Here is an 18165-nt window from a genome sequence, read left to right on the forward strand (position 1 = left end):
TGGTTTTGTTGTAGGAACGTGTTTGCGGCGTATTTTCCATTTATTTGTTTTTGTTAGTTTTCCATTGTTTTGCTTTCACAGTCACCTCTTCATTTTTAGATTTTTTGGTTCCTTGTGTTTTTTTGCATTATGCTATATGGAGGGGGAGTTTGTAACGTGAGTTAAGCTTTGGTGTGGGTTGCAGTTCCTCTAGCACACACTCGATCGTCGCCATCGCTCTTTGCATAGATCTAGTCCCTCTTCCCCCTGGGATCAAGTCATACCTCTTGTACCAAGGTGTAGGTGACACCGAAGCTTCTCGTGCTCTTCGCGTTAGGGCTCGTTTGCGGGATAGTAAGAGAAGAGTTGTAGTAGGGTTTGTTAGTGTTTCTTTTGTTGTTGTGCTACACCTGTGCGCGCGCGTATGTGTATGACTCTGAGCTTTTTTCTAACTCCCTCTAGGACCTGCCTGATGATGGGAGATTGTTATAAATAGTTATCCATAATTAATGTTACCTCTATAAATTACTTTTACTATCTCTGTTTTTATATCTGCTTTAGTTCATGCTGTTAGCTTGCGATCTCTTAGATTACTACTGATATTGTTTCCTCCATAAGTTACATATTTTAACTCGCACTTCTTTTTATTATGCCTTCTTCACTTGCGCCTCGTCCGCGTTTGCCTTTCCTTTGCTTTTAGTTGTTTTTTGAAGTGTACAAGGTCTGTTCAAAAAGTATTGTGACATTTGAATTTCAGCGGGCTACGTACATTCGATTTAAAAATTTTCTTGTGGCGTTAAATTACTACTCATATCACTCACTTGTGGTGGCATGTTCAGCCATTTTGAGTAATCTCCGCCGATAAACGCTGCTTTGGGTCCTAATCGCTTCACCTGTAAGCAACAGTGAACACTTCGATGCATCCGCGCTCTTCATTTCGTTTTTAACACAAAATTTGATAAAAATTCTTCGCCATACATTTTTTTGAGCAGAGGAAAATCGACGATGAGCCAAAACTTGTCCAAGCAAAACAGCTGTCAAAAATTGACTGATTGTTCAAAATGGCCATACTAGTGACATGAGAAGCAATTTAACGCCACAAAAAATTGAAAATTGAAAATTGAAAATTGAGTTTATGCAACCCGCGGAAATTTAAATGTCGCGATTCTTTTTGAACACACCTCGTATATCTTTTGCTTTGTTTGCTTGTATATATATGTTATAAGTTTTTTTTTTATATGTTCTATGTCTCTGTGTTACTATCTCCTGTTTTCCCTATTTTTTTTCTTTTGCTTATCCTCTCCCTTCGTCCCTTTTTCACCCCCACCACTCTCTCTGTCTCTCTTTCTCTCTCTCTCTCTCTCTCTCTCTCTCTCTCTCTCTCTCTATCTCTCTCTTTTTTTCTCTTATCTTTCGTTACGTCAAGTCTTGCGCATCTGAATAACGCCAAACTTTGGGCGCTTGGGTATACATGGTGCTCCCATCTTACCCAACACCATCTCCTATTGTTCATATTCTTCGCACTCCTATTTACAATGAGACCACTAGCACCAAAAACACCACCGGAAACACCACTGCCATAAAGCCAGATAGGAGGTAATACTTCGAACAATCAACAAGTACACATCCAACTCGTTAGCTTGTAACACACACACACACAACCCACAAACACCGCTTTTAGTGGTTAGGATCTAGTGTGATGGTGGTTGTGTGTCGCCAATCAAATAGCAGTAGTCCCATAAATCGGGCTTGAATCAATTCAAACTCCACCGGTAGTTGCGAAACGTGGCAACCCGAACAGAATATGAAGGTTTCGTCGTCTCCACTCCCTTTTTCCGCATTGCTTTGTGTTTTGTCACCTTGGTTTATTCGTTTACTGCTACTATTATATATATAGTGCGGGTTTGCTGTATATTTACTCTAGCTTTCAAACGTTTTGCTGCGGGACGCGGGAAGTGCGCGTGCCCGCATGACGCGCATGCTAACTTGACCAATTGCTTTAACGTTGCGCTTATCCAGACTATACTATATTTCTTCCTAGTTTCTCCTCATCGAACAACTTACAGAAACGGTAGTTTTTTCCCACTCCTGCCGTAGCCCCATTCCCCTCCCCCATCCCGCGCCCGCCATTGCCAATATTCGCTATTCTAATTGATTAATTACAATATGGATTTGGTTTTGTGAAAATATCATTTGAAAAACATGTTAGCAACACACACACTGACACACACACACACATACACAGAGATCGCTGCGCCGTGGTGATCGTGGTGCTAGTAAGACTTCGACACAACACCGAAACATCTCAGTTTGTTCTCAAAACAATCGGGTAGTAATAATAACAATAAACTTAATCTTCACTTAATATTGTTGTAGTAATGATAAGATGTAACACACTGCTGAACGAAACAGGCAGTCTCGCTTAAGTGATAGGAACAACCCCTGTGTTGCTTTATGGTAGGTAGTAACTGTAAACAGCACGCAGTTCAATCACTCCTCCAATCCACCACTTGCTTGTGTTCTAATATTTTTGGTTTTGATTTTGCATGGTGGAACGTCTACCACCTGTGGGGAACAACGATACGCAGTGGTATGCTTGGCTCCTTAAGCTGTCAACAATCCTCCCTCGTCTCCTACCCGTAATCGGAGTCGGAGAATAGGTTAAGATCATTTCGAACCTAAGGCCTCTAATAATTCGCATTTGTTAAGAATAGGGCTCGGTACGTTACGTGCTCCAACTATCCTGACGGAAACGTCGGCGGGAACTAGCTACCAAACCAAACGGTCGATTGGTCTTTCGGCCCCCATCCGCCCAACTCTAACAATCAATGTACACGTCACAGCTTCGTCACGGTCCTCCACTAGGGATCTCAACCTGATCAGGGCTAGTTCACACTCTTTCGGGTCACATCCTGCGCGCTCGTTTATGCGTGTGAACTTTGCTACTCCATCTGGTTGAACTCCGGTACACAACAACAACAACAACAACAACAACAGCAACAACAACAAATTGCAAACGCCTAGTGTTAACCCTGAATTTTAGGTTTTTGTTTTTGGAAGAAAAAGAAATCTTCAAACCACAACCGAAAGGCTGTGCATGATCGATCGGGCAACACTTTGTTTGGGGTTGCGTTGATTGGCTGGAATAAATTGGAGGAATTCTCGCTGCCAGTTTGGACTCCAAGATACAAAGTATGTTAAGCGTTCAGCGAGGCTTCTCCATCGTTTTAAGCCAGCACACATTGATAGTGACGAAATCTTTGGCAAGCTAATGCTCGTAGTGTGTGTGTGTGTGTGTGTGGTTTTTTATCGGTTTAAGTTCATAGAGTGTGTATAATCGTGCGAATCTCAACAATTACGGGACAAACGGAGGGCTCTACAGCAAATGAATGGTTTTTAATCACAACGCCAGCGTGTGTGCAATCGAAACTGTATCAGCGCCTCATAAATATCTGCCACATCCGTGCCTCAACCACCCACAGCAATAGAGCAATAGATTAAAAGTGTGTTGAAGAACCTCATACGCACTAGGCGAGTATGCAAAATAGGCGTGAATGACAGTATTCTAGGGAACGAACCGAAAACAACACCAGTGGATCCCCATGTGACCAAATCGCTCTACAAGTTTGGCTGTGTGTCTGCGCCCGTGTGTGTGTGTGTGTGTCGCTGTTCGTCGGTCGGGGCCCGTAAGCCAAATCGGCTGGGTTGGGCGCAGTAAGCTAAGAAAACAATCGCCAAAAATGCAGCTCAAGCTCAACGTGAGGACTATTGCACTCGGACTCTCTGAGTCCTTAACCCGACGCACCTTGCGGGCTCGTAACTGCTCCCCTGGCAGCGGTACGTATACTACCGCCTGGCTGTGCCACGCCGTGTGCACGTGTGCACAGATGCTTATGCTTTGCAACCTGCCACGTATATGACGTACTGCGTTCCGATCCTACATCCTATCAATATACATATGTACACCCACGTGCAGATAAGTACATCTAGCGATATGTGCAACAAACAACAATGACTAATGAGTCTACATAATGCACTGCACACTCGACCCGCCGCTCGGATCCAGGTGCCCGGTGGTATACGGTATACAGTTCACAAACAACACCGCCGGTACCACGGTTGTACCAGCACACTCCGAGTTCGCCCGGCGTTACCTTTAAGGTTAGTAAAGTTGCAGCTATCGACAGACTGTCCCAAACACTGTCTCTGCCACGTCTAGACTGTCTCTACGCGCAGCTGGGCTACAGAACATACCTACACAATGGCTCACTCAACCACAATGTTATGGATTGTGGCTGGTGAGACACAATGGCTCACTAACCAAAAGCTGCCTGCTACGGGTATGAGGATGGTCTAAACGTGGGACGTTTAACGTAGCGCCCGCATGGCGAGTCTTCAAATGTAAATAATACTCCTACGCCGAGCGCTGGGCGCCTCAATCAGTCGTCCGACTCGATCCTCTCGGTGGTTGTTTCAGTGTGTGTGTGTGTGTGTGTGTGTGAGGGTCCTTAGTAAAGTGCAGTATCCGCCAGCCAGCCAGCCAGCCAGCCAGTCATAAGACGTGTTCCGCTTACAAGGAGCAGAAGAAGCAGCCGACCCTCGGCCGACACCGAGATGCGTGTGCGGGTGATCGTGATCCTGTCTGTGGATGTTGTCGCCCAGCACCCTTTGATTGTTTCCAGTGGTTGTTGTTGTTGTGGTGGTGGTGATGGTGAGTGTGAACGGTGGCTTCCTTTGGCGACACCCGCCTTGTCCTGCGGTGGCGGTCCTGCCCGTGGTGTTTCGTGGAGCTGGTTGGCCGAAACCACCTGACCGGACACACTGATCGCTCGCCAGGCGGCGGCCAACTCTGCGACTCTCTCTCTCGATTACTAATCGTCCTCGTTCGGCTTCGGTTCGTCCTCTTCCTCGTCGTTCTCTGCCAGGGTCATCTGTTGGGGGGGGCGCAAACAGGCGGTTAGGTTAGTCCGGTCGGTGCGTTGGAGCGGCCGTACAACGGTAAAGGGCTACCTGAAAACGCAACCTGGCAGCCAGTGTCTGTGGATCGACGGGGAGTGGCGGTGGATCCAGCGGTTTACTGGCTAACGGCCGTTGGTCTTGGCCGTCGTCGTCGCCCTGCGCCGGCTCCTGTACCGGGGGCGAGGGTGGCGGGATGAGCGCCTGGTAGTAGGCCCGGTTGTCCTCCAGCCGGTCCAGGATGTCTTGCGCGTCCGGGCGCACCAGCTCGGCCCAGGCCTCCCACAGCGGGTGCACGATGTAGTCGATGAACCCGACCTGCGAGCTCTCGACCGTGGCCGACAGCCGGTCGCACATCGGCGACACGTCCATGCCGGCCGCCCGCTCCCGGTCGCCCTGGCGGAAGAACTCCTCCATCAGCCGGCGCACCCAGCGCCGGTACAGCGGGAGCGGCTTGGTCGGGTTGCTCAGGTCGGCGCAGTGCACCAGGTTCTGCAGCACCTGGATGCGGTCGGTGTAGCTGTCCAGCAGCCGCAGCAGAACGCCACTGCCGCCGGCCCGCGGCTCCGCCGACGATGGGCCCTGGTTGCCCGAGATCGCTACCTTCTTCGTTTCCACCATCGTCTTCAGGTCCGCCAGCAGCGTCATGTGTTTGGACATATCGGTCGACAGCACCATGTCGATGACCATCTTTCGGAAGGTGGCGCGCTGCTTCCTACGGTTTGAGAAGAGAAGAGGCATTAGTCGACGGTCGGTCGGTCGGTCGTCCTGGTCGGCCGGCGGGGAACCCACTTGGGCAGGTTGCGCAGGATGTTGCAGTCGTCGTTCTGCATGAGCTTGAAGGCAACGGCTAGATGGTGGTTCTCCAGTACCGACTCATCGTTGTACATCAGCGCCAGCTCGGAGCCTGTGAAGTAGGGAGAGTGTTTGCTTCGGTTCAGTTCGGGCTCTCCCGGGACGGTCCGGACCCACTGGAGGGTGTTACCCACTGGAGTTGATCAAAAACTGGTTCGTCAGGCCCGGATGGTCGACGTCGTGGATGCAGGCCGCCACCAGCGCCGCGCACACCTCGAGCGGCGTGAACACACCGTCCAGGGCGGGACTATGGAGCAAGGCGTGCGTGCTCTGCGTCACGTCCGCCGCGTGCAGCGAGTTGTGGAACGGGTTGTCGGCCACGTAGTGGTCCTCGACGGTGCTCACGAACGCGAGCAGCACGGCCGGTGGGATCGTCAGCGTGCGCGGTATGTTCCGATCCTGGAACATGGATCCACAGACATATCGGGGGTTTTTTTTTTTTTTTTTTTACAAAGCTCGACCGAGGTCACGGGGCAAAGTGGCTGGCTGGCACCACTCACCTGAAAGACGGTGTACGCCACGGCGGTAAGCGGCCGGCTGCCGCTGAGCGTGCTGATGCGGAAGATGTCGACGCCCCACTGGTCGACCTGGACCAACAGCGCGCCCAGTTCGGCTTCGTCGGCGGCCGTCGCCGTCGGGACGCCGTACGGCGGCAGGCGGTCCGCTAGGCTGCCGCCGCCGCCGGCCGGCCCGACGCCGCCGGCACCCGTACCCGAGAAGGAGTTCGTGTGCTGTAGCGGCCGCTTGAACCCGCTGATCTCCGACATCCGGCCGGCGACCCCCGACGGGCGGCTCCCTAGCATGGAGCCCACCATGAGCGGCACCGACGGCACGTCCGGCTCCTGCTGCTTGTCTGGGGGAGGGAAAAAGGAAGGGGTCCGAACCGTCAGTATCAGTCAAGCGACAAGCGACCTAGCGCCGGTCCTCAGCCGGCGTCCTACCCAAGAAGGTGGTGCAGATGTACTCGCTGATCTGGTTCCCGGACTTGCTCGACTCGCTCAGGTGCGACAGCTCCTTGTTGAGTAGCCTCTTGAACTGAACGAAGCAGAGAGACAGACAGATGGGTTAACGGGGGGGGAGGGGAAATTTTGCGTTCGCGTCGGCACCTTACCTTGAGTGACGCCATGTCCGACACGCTCCGGTGGGTCTGTACCGTTTCCAGCTGCTCGAGGCACCACTCGAGCTCGTCAATCGTCACCGACGCCAGCTGCCGGACGTCCCCTTCCGTGCCCGGTGCCCGGTCCTCGCCGCTGCAGAGAGAGGGGGCGGGGGAACACACGTAATAACGCAGTGGTACAGGGCGAGCCTCCCGAGAACTTACCAGGCGGGTAGCTTGTCGGCCTCGGCGATCGCTTCCGGTATGACGGACGCGAGGGTGTAGAGATTGGCACGCACCGTCCGTAGGCTGGCCAGGATCTGGGCGAACGGGGTGACGATCAGGTCGTCGTGGTGCCCACCGGGGCCACCGCCCCCACCCGACCCGCTCATCATTCTGTTGAGCGCAAAACAAAAAAAATGAGGATAGAGGTGTCCAGGAAGTCCAGGGGGCGGATCCACCCACCGCGACACACTTACGTGGTCCGCTCGGTAGTCGACGACGTCGACGTGACGCTAACGTTGACAGCCACGCCGCCGCCGCCGCCGCCGCCGCCGCCGCCGCCGACGATCGTGGCGGCACTGCTCGACGGCGACGACACAATCGAGGGCTGCTGCAGGACCCAGGACCCGGTTCCCGGGTCGCCGTCCGCCGAATCGCCACCGGCACTGGACGAGTGGAATGGTCCGTCGCGCAGGATCGGTAGCGTGCCGCCGCTGCCGCTGCCGGTGGAGGCGGTGGCCGAGCCGCTGCTTGCGCCGCTGCAGCGCGCCGCCAGCAGGGACACCGACGACACCTTCGGCAGGATCTCGAAGTCCGAGTCCGACCGGTACAGGAAAGACTCGCGGCGCTGCGGGAGCGCCGCGGACAGTAAGCCCCCCACCGGGCCGGCACCGCTCCCACCGACAGCCCCGCCGTCACCGGATGGCAGCAGCAGGGGCGAGCGGCGGCTCGTGAATCCGCCCGCCACGCTCATGACGCCACTGGACGGACCGCTCCCGCCAGAGCCAGACCCTTCCACGTTGTCCATGAAGCTGTCCACGAAGAGTAAGCGGAAATGGGGGGTATTCAGATTACTGTGGTGCAGGTTGAAGCAGGGCAAGAACCCTCGTGACGTCTGACCCAACCCCCCGTCACTAGGAACTAGCTATGCCGTAAATCCTCAATCTGTCCTCACATGCCAGATATGTCTGGTCTCGGGTCTCGGACCTATTCTTCCTTAACCCGCCGGTAGACTCATCCCTCAGACCCCAGACCAACGGGGCACAGACCGCAAATATCTGGTGGATTCGACATTTCAAAGCTTCCAAACTTCCTGATACTGATACTCGCCCGGACACATGGGATACCCTGTCGGAGACCCACTCCGTGAGTCCGGCCCCCGTGTAACAGCAAGCTCTAACAATGCTGCCGGCTGTACGACCAGATATGTCTGGCCAGATATGTCTGGTCTGGGTCTCGGACCTATTCTTCCTTAACCCACCGGTAGACTCATTCCTCAGACCTAGACCCACGACCCTAGACCAACGGGGCACAGACCGCAAATATCTGGTGGATTCGACATTTCAAAGCTTCCAAACTTCCTTCCTGCCCCCGTGTAACAGCAAGCTCTAACAATGCTGCCGGCTGCCCAGAGTGCTCACAGTTTGAAGCGGTGCGGACGGAAGTGTCTACCGATACCACCGCCGCCAGCCATCAGTCCCGGAGCACACCGTATCGCGCCCGGCAGCTCGGCGGAGGCACCTGGACCCGGCAGTCTAGCGACGCAATGCTGCTGTTGCAGCTGTTGCTCGACACTGTTGACGGTGGTTGACGACGAGGCGATCGCGGTTGATGACGCAGACGACATCGAGGTTGATGTTGTTGATAATGTTGACGATGAGAATAGAATGTGCTGCTGCTGCTGCTGCTGCTGGTGTTGCTGGTGTTGCTGATGCTGGCTGTGCATCGCCCGGTACGCAAGGGTCACCCGTGGCGGCGGCACCGACGGCGGAACCGGAAACCGGAGCGCTGACGGATGGCCCGAGCGCTGTTCCATGGCCGCTGACACTCACTCTCCAGCGCGCGCGGTCTCTCACTCTCTCCTTCTCACTGTCTTTTTCTCTTAGCTCTCTCTCTCTCTTTCCGTGTGCTCCCTCGAAGCTAGAGCAGTGCTTCGTCAAAAGAAAACACCTTTACCGAACAGAACAGAACGAACGAACGAACGAACGAACGAACGTATTCGATCATCTGATCATCAAAACGCACACACAGCCTCACACACACACACTCGCCCACTCGCTCCACTCGAGGAGGAAATTCGATGACGACCAAAATCACGATTCGCTCGGCGTGTATTACTACTCGGCGACCGCGGGAGTCGGCTAGTTCTCGGACCTCGGTCCGGGTGCGGATTGGGTCCGGGTCGACTGCCGTATGGAAGGAGCAATCTATCCGGCCCTAAAAATGGCCGTATTGCACCGTGCGGTCACCGGCCATCGGCCATCGGCCCATACCATGCCATGCCATGCTTGGCATGTCTTCGTGACCATCACAACGCACGTCGTGCAAGCGTCGCACCGGCAACCGCGCGCGCACGGTGCTATATTTAGTCTACGAACGAAAACTAAACGTCCAATCGTTCGAGAGAACGTATGTGTGTGTGTGCTCAGGCCAGAGCGCTGATCTGCTGGCTGGGTTCTGCTTTGCCGTTCCTGGGACATCCTCTCTCCCAGGTCCTCCCAACCCGTTTGTGCCTACTGCTGCTGCTGGCGACTGGCGACGCTGACAGCCCGACTGGGGACCTGGGGCCCCGAAATCGGCCCCAGTGGCCGACCTCTATAAATAATATACTGATGTGTTCGCTGGTCCCCGTGGCCTTGTTTGCTTGCTCTAGATGACCGCGCCGCTAGGTTGTGCGGTTCCATTTTTAACGAGATCGCGCAAACCATCGCGCCGAAGCCACACTGCCACAGTGCCTGCCGTAGTCACTTTAGAGGAAGGTCTTTGGATACCGACGCTCCTTGGGGAGGGGCGGGGCGGCGAGCGATCCCCGAGCGGGGTTAATGAAAAACTGTCAAACCCCAGCATGCATGACGCAATCGAGACGCGCGCGTAACCGTGACGGTCACGAAGAAAACGAAATGTCCAATGTGGTTGTTGGTTCTACTGTGGGGAAAGCACAACGTGACTGGCACTGCAATTGATCGGACCGCCGTTGGTAGGGGGACTCGAGATATCCGGTGTGCGGCCGGTACGGCAACACTTCCCCGGGCAGGTATGCCAAAAGTTCTACACCAACATACATCAATATCGGTCAGTAATATCCATCTGATCTGAATGGCGGGAATATAGTTTCGGAATCATTAAACACCATCAACAACAACAACACACACAGCGTTAACCAAATCAAAGAATTGATGCTGGGAAATGATTAGGATTTTGTGATCTTGACAGATCATCTGACAGAGGCGATACCCGATGTTTGGAGCACTATCAGAAGCGGACAGAAATGGAATCTCGTTTGTCTCCATGAATTCGTGTTCCAAATAGGGACTCAAGACCGCTTGACCAGCTCAAAGCCCGCCCACGCGTAGACGATCTTCCGTGTCGCGAAAGGGACAAAGGAAGCAATTCTCAGCTGTTTGCTGAAACTACTCTGAGAAGGCTTCAGGTACACTTGATTGCGCAAAGACGTCGCTAAAGTCCACCCGGTGCCAGCCGAACGAATTCTGACCATGTTTTCGCGGAATCGTCGGGGCGGAAGATTCGTGGACGTTGATGGACGTGGACTGGCGCACCGATGATAGATGCTGGAGGGCTGGTGGCGTGGGGACGGCGGCGTGGGGACGATCATAATCAACAACTGCACCAGGCACCGCAGCCGCAGCCGCAGCCGCAAAGAGCATATTGATACACATCCAGAAGTGTCCAGAAGCTCACTAGATGCTGCGGCTGGCAACACTGGCGGATGGTGCGAGGCTGGGCGGACGGACAACAGTAGCAGTAGCAGCAAAGAAGGGGTTGCCACCCCGTCATACGTACCAGTGGGACGGTGGTTTGGTCGTCGGGCGACGCTTACCGCCGCCACCGCCACCGCCACCGCCACCGCCGCTGCTACTGAAGAAGTACTTGTTGCGAAACATTGTTGTTGTTGTCGTCGTCGGCGTCGTCGGCGACAGCGCAGCCGCCGTCCCGACTTCGTTAGAATATTCTCTATGAGTGTGTGTGTGTGTGTGTGTGTGTGTGTGTGTGTGTGTAGTATGAACGACGGCGTGCGCTGTACAGTCGGGGGCCAGCTGTTGTTGTTGTTGTTTGGAGTTGTGAGTCGTTCGACCCAAAAGCGGAGCAGCACTTGTGAACGCACCAAACCCAAGACTCTTGAGCGGCAAGCAAGCGGCAGATCCGAGCGCTGTTGATAGTTGAGTGATCGAGTGGTGGTGGTAAAGGGCCAAGGGTCTGGCGTGACCTCTTGTTCTCAGTTCTCTGGATTCTTCCTTTGGCCCGGGCGTGAAACCTTTCGACAGCCGGGGGGTCTTTCGTGGACGGTGCACACCGCCGACACCGACGAAGAACACGCACGGACGCACGCACGCACACACACACGCACACGCACTAGCGGCAAGCTACTTCCGGACCGTGAAGCTCGCGAACGCGCCCAGCGTGCCCAGCGTGCCCTGGCGTCCTGCGGGAACTGGAACCGTTGCCAGTCCGTCGGCCTCACCGAAGCGGTCGGCCTGCACTCGTGCACCTAGAGACCTAGAGCACCTAGGTAGAGTACACGCCGCGTAACGCCACTGCCACTGCTGCGCTCCTCCAGCCGAGGACGATTAGCGAGCGTTCGATTTCATCTCACGCCGCACGCCGCACGCCGCCGCTTTCTCATGGCTGCCACGGCCATCCAACGGAAGTAACGGCGATGACGGTGGCGGTGGGCGAAAGCGCGGAGCCGCTGCCGGCCCGGAAGCCAGCGTGGAAAGGAGAAACAAAAGGTCCGCCCAATCGAATCCGCGACGACCGGGCGGGCAGCCCGCGCACCGTTCTCATTCTTTCTAGCTCTCTCTCTCTCTCCATCGCACACTTAACTCAATCTGATTCGATCGGATCGGCCAGTACCCACTACTGCGTCACACAATGCACCACAATTGCGAAGGCGCGCACGTGGCCACGCTTTAATAGACGGGATCCAGCAGCACAGCAGCAGCAGCGGCTGAATGATCTATAACACCGTGCGCATTCCGTTGATTATGTGCTACAACGAGGCGTGAAACGCCTATAGTGTGTGGTTCTAAAGGCGCGGGCGACGTTATTTTCCCACGTGACGTCACGTCGTGAGCCGCCGAGCTTCATCGCGCTTCAAGCTTCACAGACGTAGCGGCACGTACTAATTAAAGTTGGTCGCGCGGGGTGCGATCCCAGACCCGCCCTTCCACCCACCCACCCACACCAGCACACCATCTCTCATTAGCATTAGCTCTGTTTCCCACTTCATCTAGAAACGTACGCGCCTGCACTGTGTACGTGTGTGTGTGTGTATGGACAATCGATCCCCACGCCCTATATGTGAGAGCCCGCCTTGTGTTTCGTGTTGCTGCGATGTTGACGGATTTGTTTGAGCAGGAAGAGCAGGTGCAGAATCCTGCTTCCTGCACACATCTAGGTGCAGGAAGCCAAGGCCAAGCCAACCCGCCCGTAAAACACACCGTTACAGAAAGCAACAGATACATTGCCTTTGGTGCAGGCCAAGACCCCACAGCGGTTGTAAGCGGATTGGAAGGAATGGTTCCGAAGAAGTAATAGAACAATAGAATAGAAGAAGGTCTATAGTTCTACGCTAGGACCAACCTGCTAGGTTAGGACCTAGGATCGGAAGATCTGGTCCGATTTGGAAACGAGTTCGAGTCCGACAAAGTTGGACTATGTTGATGTGTTGATCCACAAAAGGAGTTCAGTGGTTCAATTCTTACGATTTCTAACCATCCTTCCAGCTAAAGATCTGCTCAGATCTGGACTGGGAAACTGTCTCTCTCTTTCTCCGTCTTTCTCCACCACGAGCTAGACGAGTCGGGAATCCTAGTCCGACTGGGGATTGGAAAACCTCTCACATACCTGGAGGTTGTTGGACCAACAACAGTTCAATTGTTCTCTCTATTTAGACTTGTGGAACCCCACAGGTCAAATACGAATTTTGAGATTAGACCTGAACGTAGTTTTGGGATTGGGACCTGAATGTGGTCGATCGCCCACAACCCTGGACGATGGCCCTGGAGGATGGTAGGCCAGTAGTTAAATTCTCTGGACCAACTCTGGAGTCCAGGAAGATCCAGGAACCTGATCCAGGGCTCCAGCTAGTTCGTGTCTTACAGGCTAACGGGGAGCGTCAGAGTTGTGTAACTTACCGCACGTTGGCAAGCGTGTGACGTCGGTTGCGGTGGTACTTCGGTTGAGTCGGCGGTGGTTGATTGTGCTGCGGCTTGCTGACGGTGGCAGCCGACGACGACGCCGATGGCGCCGGTGCCGGATAACACCTGGACCCGGATGGCGCCCCGAGTGGGTTCGCGTCGTCATCGGACGCCATCGGATCAGGTCCCCCCTGGTCGCCCTCCGTCTCATCTTCATCCTCCTCCTCGTCGTCCGCCCTGCGGCCGACTCCTGCCAGGTCCTGCTCCTGTTCCCAGTCCGGGCCACCCTCGGCCGGGTTTCTTTCTTCCTCCTCCGCGATCATGAAGTCGGGGTCAGTGGCCGAGTCCGAGGCGCCGGCGCCGGCGCCGTCGCCACCGCTCATCCATCCACCACGCCCCGCGCACGGATCCTCACCGCCCCGGCCGTCACCGAGCGTATCACAGCTTCCGTTGCGCTTCCGCTCCTCGCGTATGTGCGGCAATGAATAGGGATGCTGCTGGGCGGACCCGCCGCGGTGACGGTGGCCGCCGCGCGCGTGACCGCGCCCACCGAACATTCCGCCGGCTGCGGAGAGGGGCTGCGGAGAGTGTACGGCAGGGGGGGGCGCGTTGAAGGACGCGCTGTCGTTTAGCGTGCAATCTTCCTCCTCCTCGCTGCCGTCATCGTCGTCGTCGTCGTCGTCGTCGTCCTGTTTGGCGAGGGTAGCCCGCCGCCCACCCGGCACAGTCCTGCCCGGTTGTCGTGCCGCCGTCGCCAGTATCACCGCCGCAGCCCCGGCGGTGGTGGTGGTGGTGGTGGTGTTCAACTCCCCATCGGCGACTGCTGTCATCGGCGCCGCCGGCACCAGGACACTGTTGGGTACGCCTCCGTTATCGCCCACAGACGCGGTGCCCTTCCTCCGATCGCCAGCAATCCCGTCCAACGTCTCTCCTGGTCCTGCTGCTCCTCTGCCTTTTCGGCGGCGCTCCTTGTTGTTGTTGTTGTTGCTGGAACGTCGGTGCGGCCCGTCGTTCCACCGGTCCCGCCGGCCACAACCACCGGTCCCGTCACCCGCCGCTCCCGCCTCCCGCCGCTCCTCGGCTGCTCTGGTTCCCGCTGCCCTGCTCTGCACCTCGGTAGCCCCCGGCACCACCGCCACCACCGCTGGCCGTTCCCGCAGCAGCAGCTGGTGTTGGTGGTTGGTGGTCACGGGTCTCGACGGCTGCGGCAGCGACGGCAGTGGTGGCAGCGACGGGGGCGGCGACGTCGGCGTCGGTGGGCCACCACCACCACTGTCGCTATTGTCGCCCCTCTGAGGACCGGCCGCTGTGTTTCGCCCCTCGCCGCCGCTGTACTTTCTACTCGCCCACCGTCCCTCGCGGTCCCCCTCGCCGTCGCCTTCTCCCTCACCACCACCGCCGCCGCCGCCGCCGCCCACTCCGCGACACGGCAAACAGCAGCGGAACAGACTGGCTGTGACTTTGTCGCCGGCCTCGCTCGCCTCGAACGACCGCCGGACGCTGCCGCTTGATCCGACGACGAGGAAATGCTGCTGCTGCTGCTGCTCCTGCTGCTCCTGCTGCTCCTGCTGCTCTTGCTGCTCCTGCTGCTCAGACTGAGGACGGGAGCGCTGCTGCTGCCGGCGCAGTTTACCCCAGCCGCTCTGTTGTTGCACGCTTACCGACGCTGCCACCGCCGTCGCCGCCGCCGACGCCGACGCCGCCGCTGGCTCTTCGCTGGCCGCCTCCACGTGTTCCGCGCCGCGTGCTCCTATTATACTATCACTGGGCGGCGCTCCGGCGACACTTCGCTCGCTCTATTGCTTATAGTTCTGGGTCTATTGACCCGTTGCCTTGTCTTTCTCTCTCTCTCTCTCTCTCTCTCTCTCTCTGTCTGTTTCTCTCTCTTTTTTTCTCTCTTTCTCTTTTTCTTTATCTCTTTTTCTCTCTCCCTCTCTTTCTATCTTTCTTCTTTTCTCACTTAATGGTTTTTCCTGCCCTTCGCCATCGTTTACCGCCGCCCGTCGTTCGGAGAAGCTCGTTACCGTCGTTTAACTTCAAAGGGGTTTTTGCAGGCGCACGCCTGCAATAGCCGAAAACAAACAACAGATACATACAATTATGGGAGGGAAGGGGCCCCCCCGCGCCCCCCCTTCAGATCCGGGTATCTTCTATGGCCTCTCGTCACTCGTTATCGCATCGCATCGCATCGCTCTCGACGCTCTCGGCGAGCGTCTCTAGTGCGCGGTCCCACCCCGGAGCTCTTATCGTTTTGAATGAGCAATACATAACCTGAGGGGTGATTTGGAGAAATAGACTACCGGGTGTAATGTAGAAGTTTGGACGAAGTTGCTCCCCTCGGCGCCAGCTTTATCTGGCCTTTTCCCGAGAGGTGTGCAGCAGCAGCAGCAGCAGTACATGGCATGGACCCCTAATGCAATGGACCCCAGGAAGCGCAACCGGAGCGCTCTCTCGCTCGCTCGCGATGTCCACGGAGCAGCTCTCTGACTTCAACAGATGTTTAGGAAGAAACGAAGGAAGAAAGATCCCTTTGAACTTTCGAACCAAAGCAACCCGCCGAGCAATCACATGAATCGAGATCCCCCCTGTAGAACGAGCAAAAGGAATAGAGAGAAAGAGAGAAAGAGAGAGAGAGAGTCTCTCCCACACTCCGTCGCTGTGCAACAGAGTGGAGAACAGAGTTCGTCCAGCCCGCTTGGAGCCAGGAGCCCAACAGGAAGCGAACACCAATCTGGCCTGGGCTGGGCCGGTGGGCCGGGGGGGGCGGTTGTAACGCACTTCGTCATTCGCAACACACACACACACACAGTCCGGTAGTCCCGTGCAACGTGACGTGTGATAGGCAAGGTCCTGGTCCCATTATGGGAATGACGGCCTCGAATGCCTGCCTGTTAGGCGGGCCTGCGTGCGTCGGTCGGACTTTCTCGGCCGGCCACGGTCAGGACGAGCAACGAGGGAAGCACCACGATGTTACACAGGCAATGACACACAACCACACACACACAGACATACATACACGAAGTAGCACCGGAACCGTTAGCTACACCACAAGGACTGGGCTGGACTGGGCACCCGGGAGAGCTGCGATAGACATTGTTTTGTTTGATTGTTTTCTCTTTCGGTCGGAGGAGCGTGACCTTTAGAGTGGTGCGCGATGTCATAACGCGATGGTGTTGCGGCGGCCCAGGTTAAACCCCAGAGCTACCTCCCACCACTCCCACCACCTACTACACCACCCCCGGAGTATCACGGCCCCCGCGCGGGCTTTACCTGGACCCCTTCGCAGCGTTCTCCCCCCGCTCCACTCCTAGCCCTCGCCGCCACATCCGCAGGCTAGGTTTGTGGTTCTGGGGTCCGCGGTCTGGACAGTTCCTGGATATGGACCGGGTGGGGGGAGGTTCGCACTCTGGTGTACGGCCACCAAACGAACCACCATATCACACACAGGACCATTCCACCCACCCATCATACACACAGCACACACACACACACACAGGACCCTGGATCTCCCTGGTCACAGGGAGAACGCGGCGTCATGCTTCTTTACCTTGGTTGGTACGCTCCTTGTCCCGGACACCTCCCGCCGCCGCGGTAGTGTCTGTAGTCCTGCTGTCGCTCCTCTGTGCTGTCGCGCGCCTACGGCTATCTTATCGTCGTCCCCTTAGCGACCCGCACGAGCACGGGTGAGAGTGACAATGACAGTGATACAGACACACGGCGAGAGAGAGAGCAAGAGGGCGCGCTGATGACGTGGGTAGTTCCGTGGTGGTGGTGGTGGTGGTGGTCGTGGTGAAGGACGAACTGCTACCGGACAACTCCGACCGAACGCGTCACCGGGCCGCTGGCCCGCTCTCGGAGCTGAGGTCAGTGCTGAAGGACGATCAATTCACCCGGACAGACCCGTTCGCGCGGGACACGTGAACTGCAGTGCACTTTCCCGACTCTAGGGCAGGACCTTCATCTGGCTGGCTGCCTGTTACTGTTACTGTGGGTCCTTGCGGGCCACAGAACATCCACCGAACATCCACCACAGGCAGGGGTTTGACTGGACCCGGACGACACAAACGACGACGACGACGACGGTGATCCGTTGATTGGTGTGTTCCGCTGATTCCGCTTCTCCAATTCCCGCAGCTGAGGTGCTCCCGGTATGCTCCGCTTGTCCGGACCGGAGCTGCTGCCAACCGTGGTGGTTCGTGGTCCGAGGTTCACGGCCCCCCCCCGGTTCGGTGTTGCCGCGCGCGCTCTCTCCACGTTACTCAGTTCAGTTCTTCATTACTTATTAAATCACCACAAACTGTGCTGTGCTGCTGCTGGTCCTGCAAATGCCGATGGCCACGGGAGGGCCATATTTCCACCGTTTGCTGCCGTCGTCAGCCTGTGTTGTGTACCTCAGTGGCCAGCACAATGCTCGAGCTCAAATGGAACGGGTGGAAAATTTGTTGCTTCTTCGGTTGTGTGGAAAACGCGGCGCCTGCGCACTGGTGGCCCGCGGCACTCGCGGTACCTCGTGTGTTCTTCTTCTCTATACGCTGTCCACCCGTCCGGATGTCCATCGGAGGTGTGTGTGTGTGTGTGCGCGCGTTTTGCCTTCCCCCCCCCTTCCGTTTCTTTTTTTTTGCTGCTGTTTATTCTGTTCGAATTTCCAAATGCGGAACACACTCGCACGGCGGCGGCACGGGGTCGCGCTTTTCAAATGGGACCCCCGCCATTCGTCATTCTGGGACCGCCAGACCGCCGTGACCGGAAAAACGGCGTCGCGGAGAGGCAACACGTTCAAACACCGGACACCGGCCACCGGGCGAGTATACGGCACGCGCTTTCCGTGGCACATCGGACCCCAGGCGGCAGGCGGCAGGCAAGGAAGAGCGAGAGTGAGAACAGCGATTGTTTAGTATG

The 18165-nt window shown here is 56.3% G+C and overlaps 2 protein-coding genes across 2 annotated transcripts; both read right to left on the reverse strand.

Annotated features, from left to right (window-relative positions):
* Positions 1 to 4850: 4850 nt before the first annotated feature.
* Positions 4851 to 13458, reverse strand: LOC128278337 (cAMP-specific 3',5'-cyclic phosphodiesterase). The gene is made up of 10 exons (XM_053017053.1): positions 13264 to 13458; positions 7366 to 7920; positions 7133 to 7282; positions 6902 to 7094; positions 6732 to 6825; positions 6291 to 6643; positions 5925 to 6189; positions 5728 to 5842; positions 4990 to 5650; positions 4851 to 4910 (listed from the first exon to the last, which is right to left on the reverse strand). The coding sequence occupies exons 1-10, from the start codon at positions 13440 to 13442 to the stop codon at positions 4851 to 4853; spliced, it is 2625 nt and encodes an 874-aa protein (XP_052873013.1). The 5' UTR covers positions 13443 to 13458.
* A 21-nt stretch (positions 13459 to 13479) lies between these two features.
* LOC128278348 (protein SPT2 homolog) lies at positions 13480 to 17822 on the reverse strand. The gene is made up of 3 exons (XM_053017064.1): positions 17774 to 17822; positions 13682 to 14683; positions 13480 to 13532 (listed from the first exon to the last, which is right to left on the reverse strand). Exons 1-3 carry the CDS (start codon positions 17820 to 17822, stop codon positions 13480 to 13482), a joined length of 1104 nt encoding a protein of 367 aa, XP_052873024.1.
* Between the last annotated feature and the right edge of the window lie 343 nt (positions 17823 to 18165).

The sequence above is a fragment of the Anopheles cruzii genome, chromosome X, assembly GCF_943734635.1.
Source record: "Anopheles cruzii chromosome X, idAnoCruzAS_RS32_06, whole genome shotgun sequence".
In the NCBI taxonomy this organism is placed as follows: Eukaryota; Metazoa; Arthropoda; class Insecta; order Diptera; family Culicidae; genus Anopheles; species Anopheles cruzii.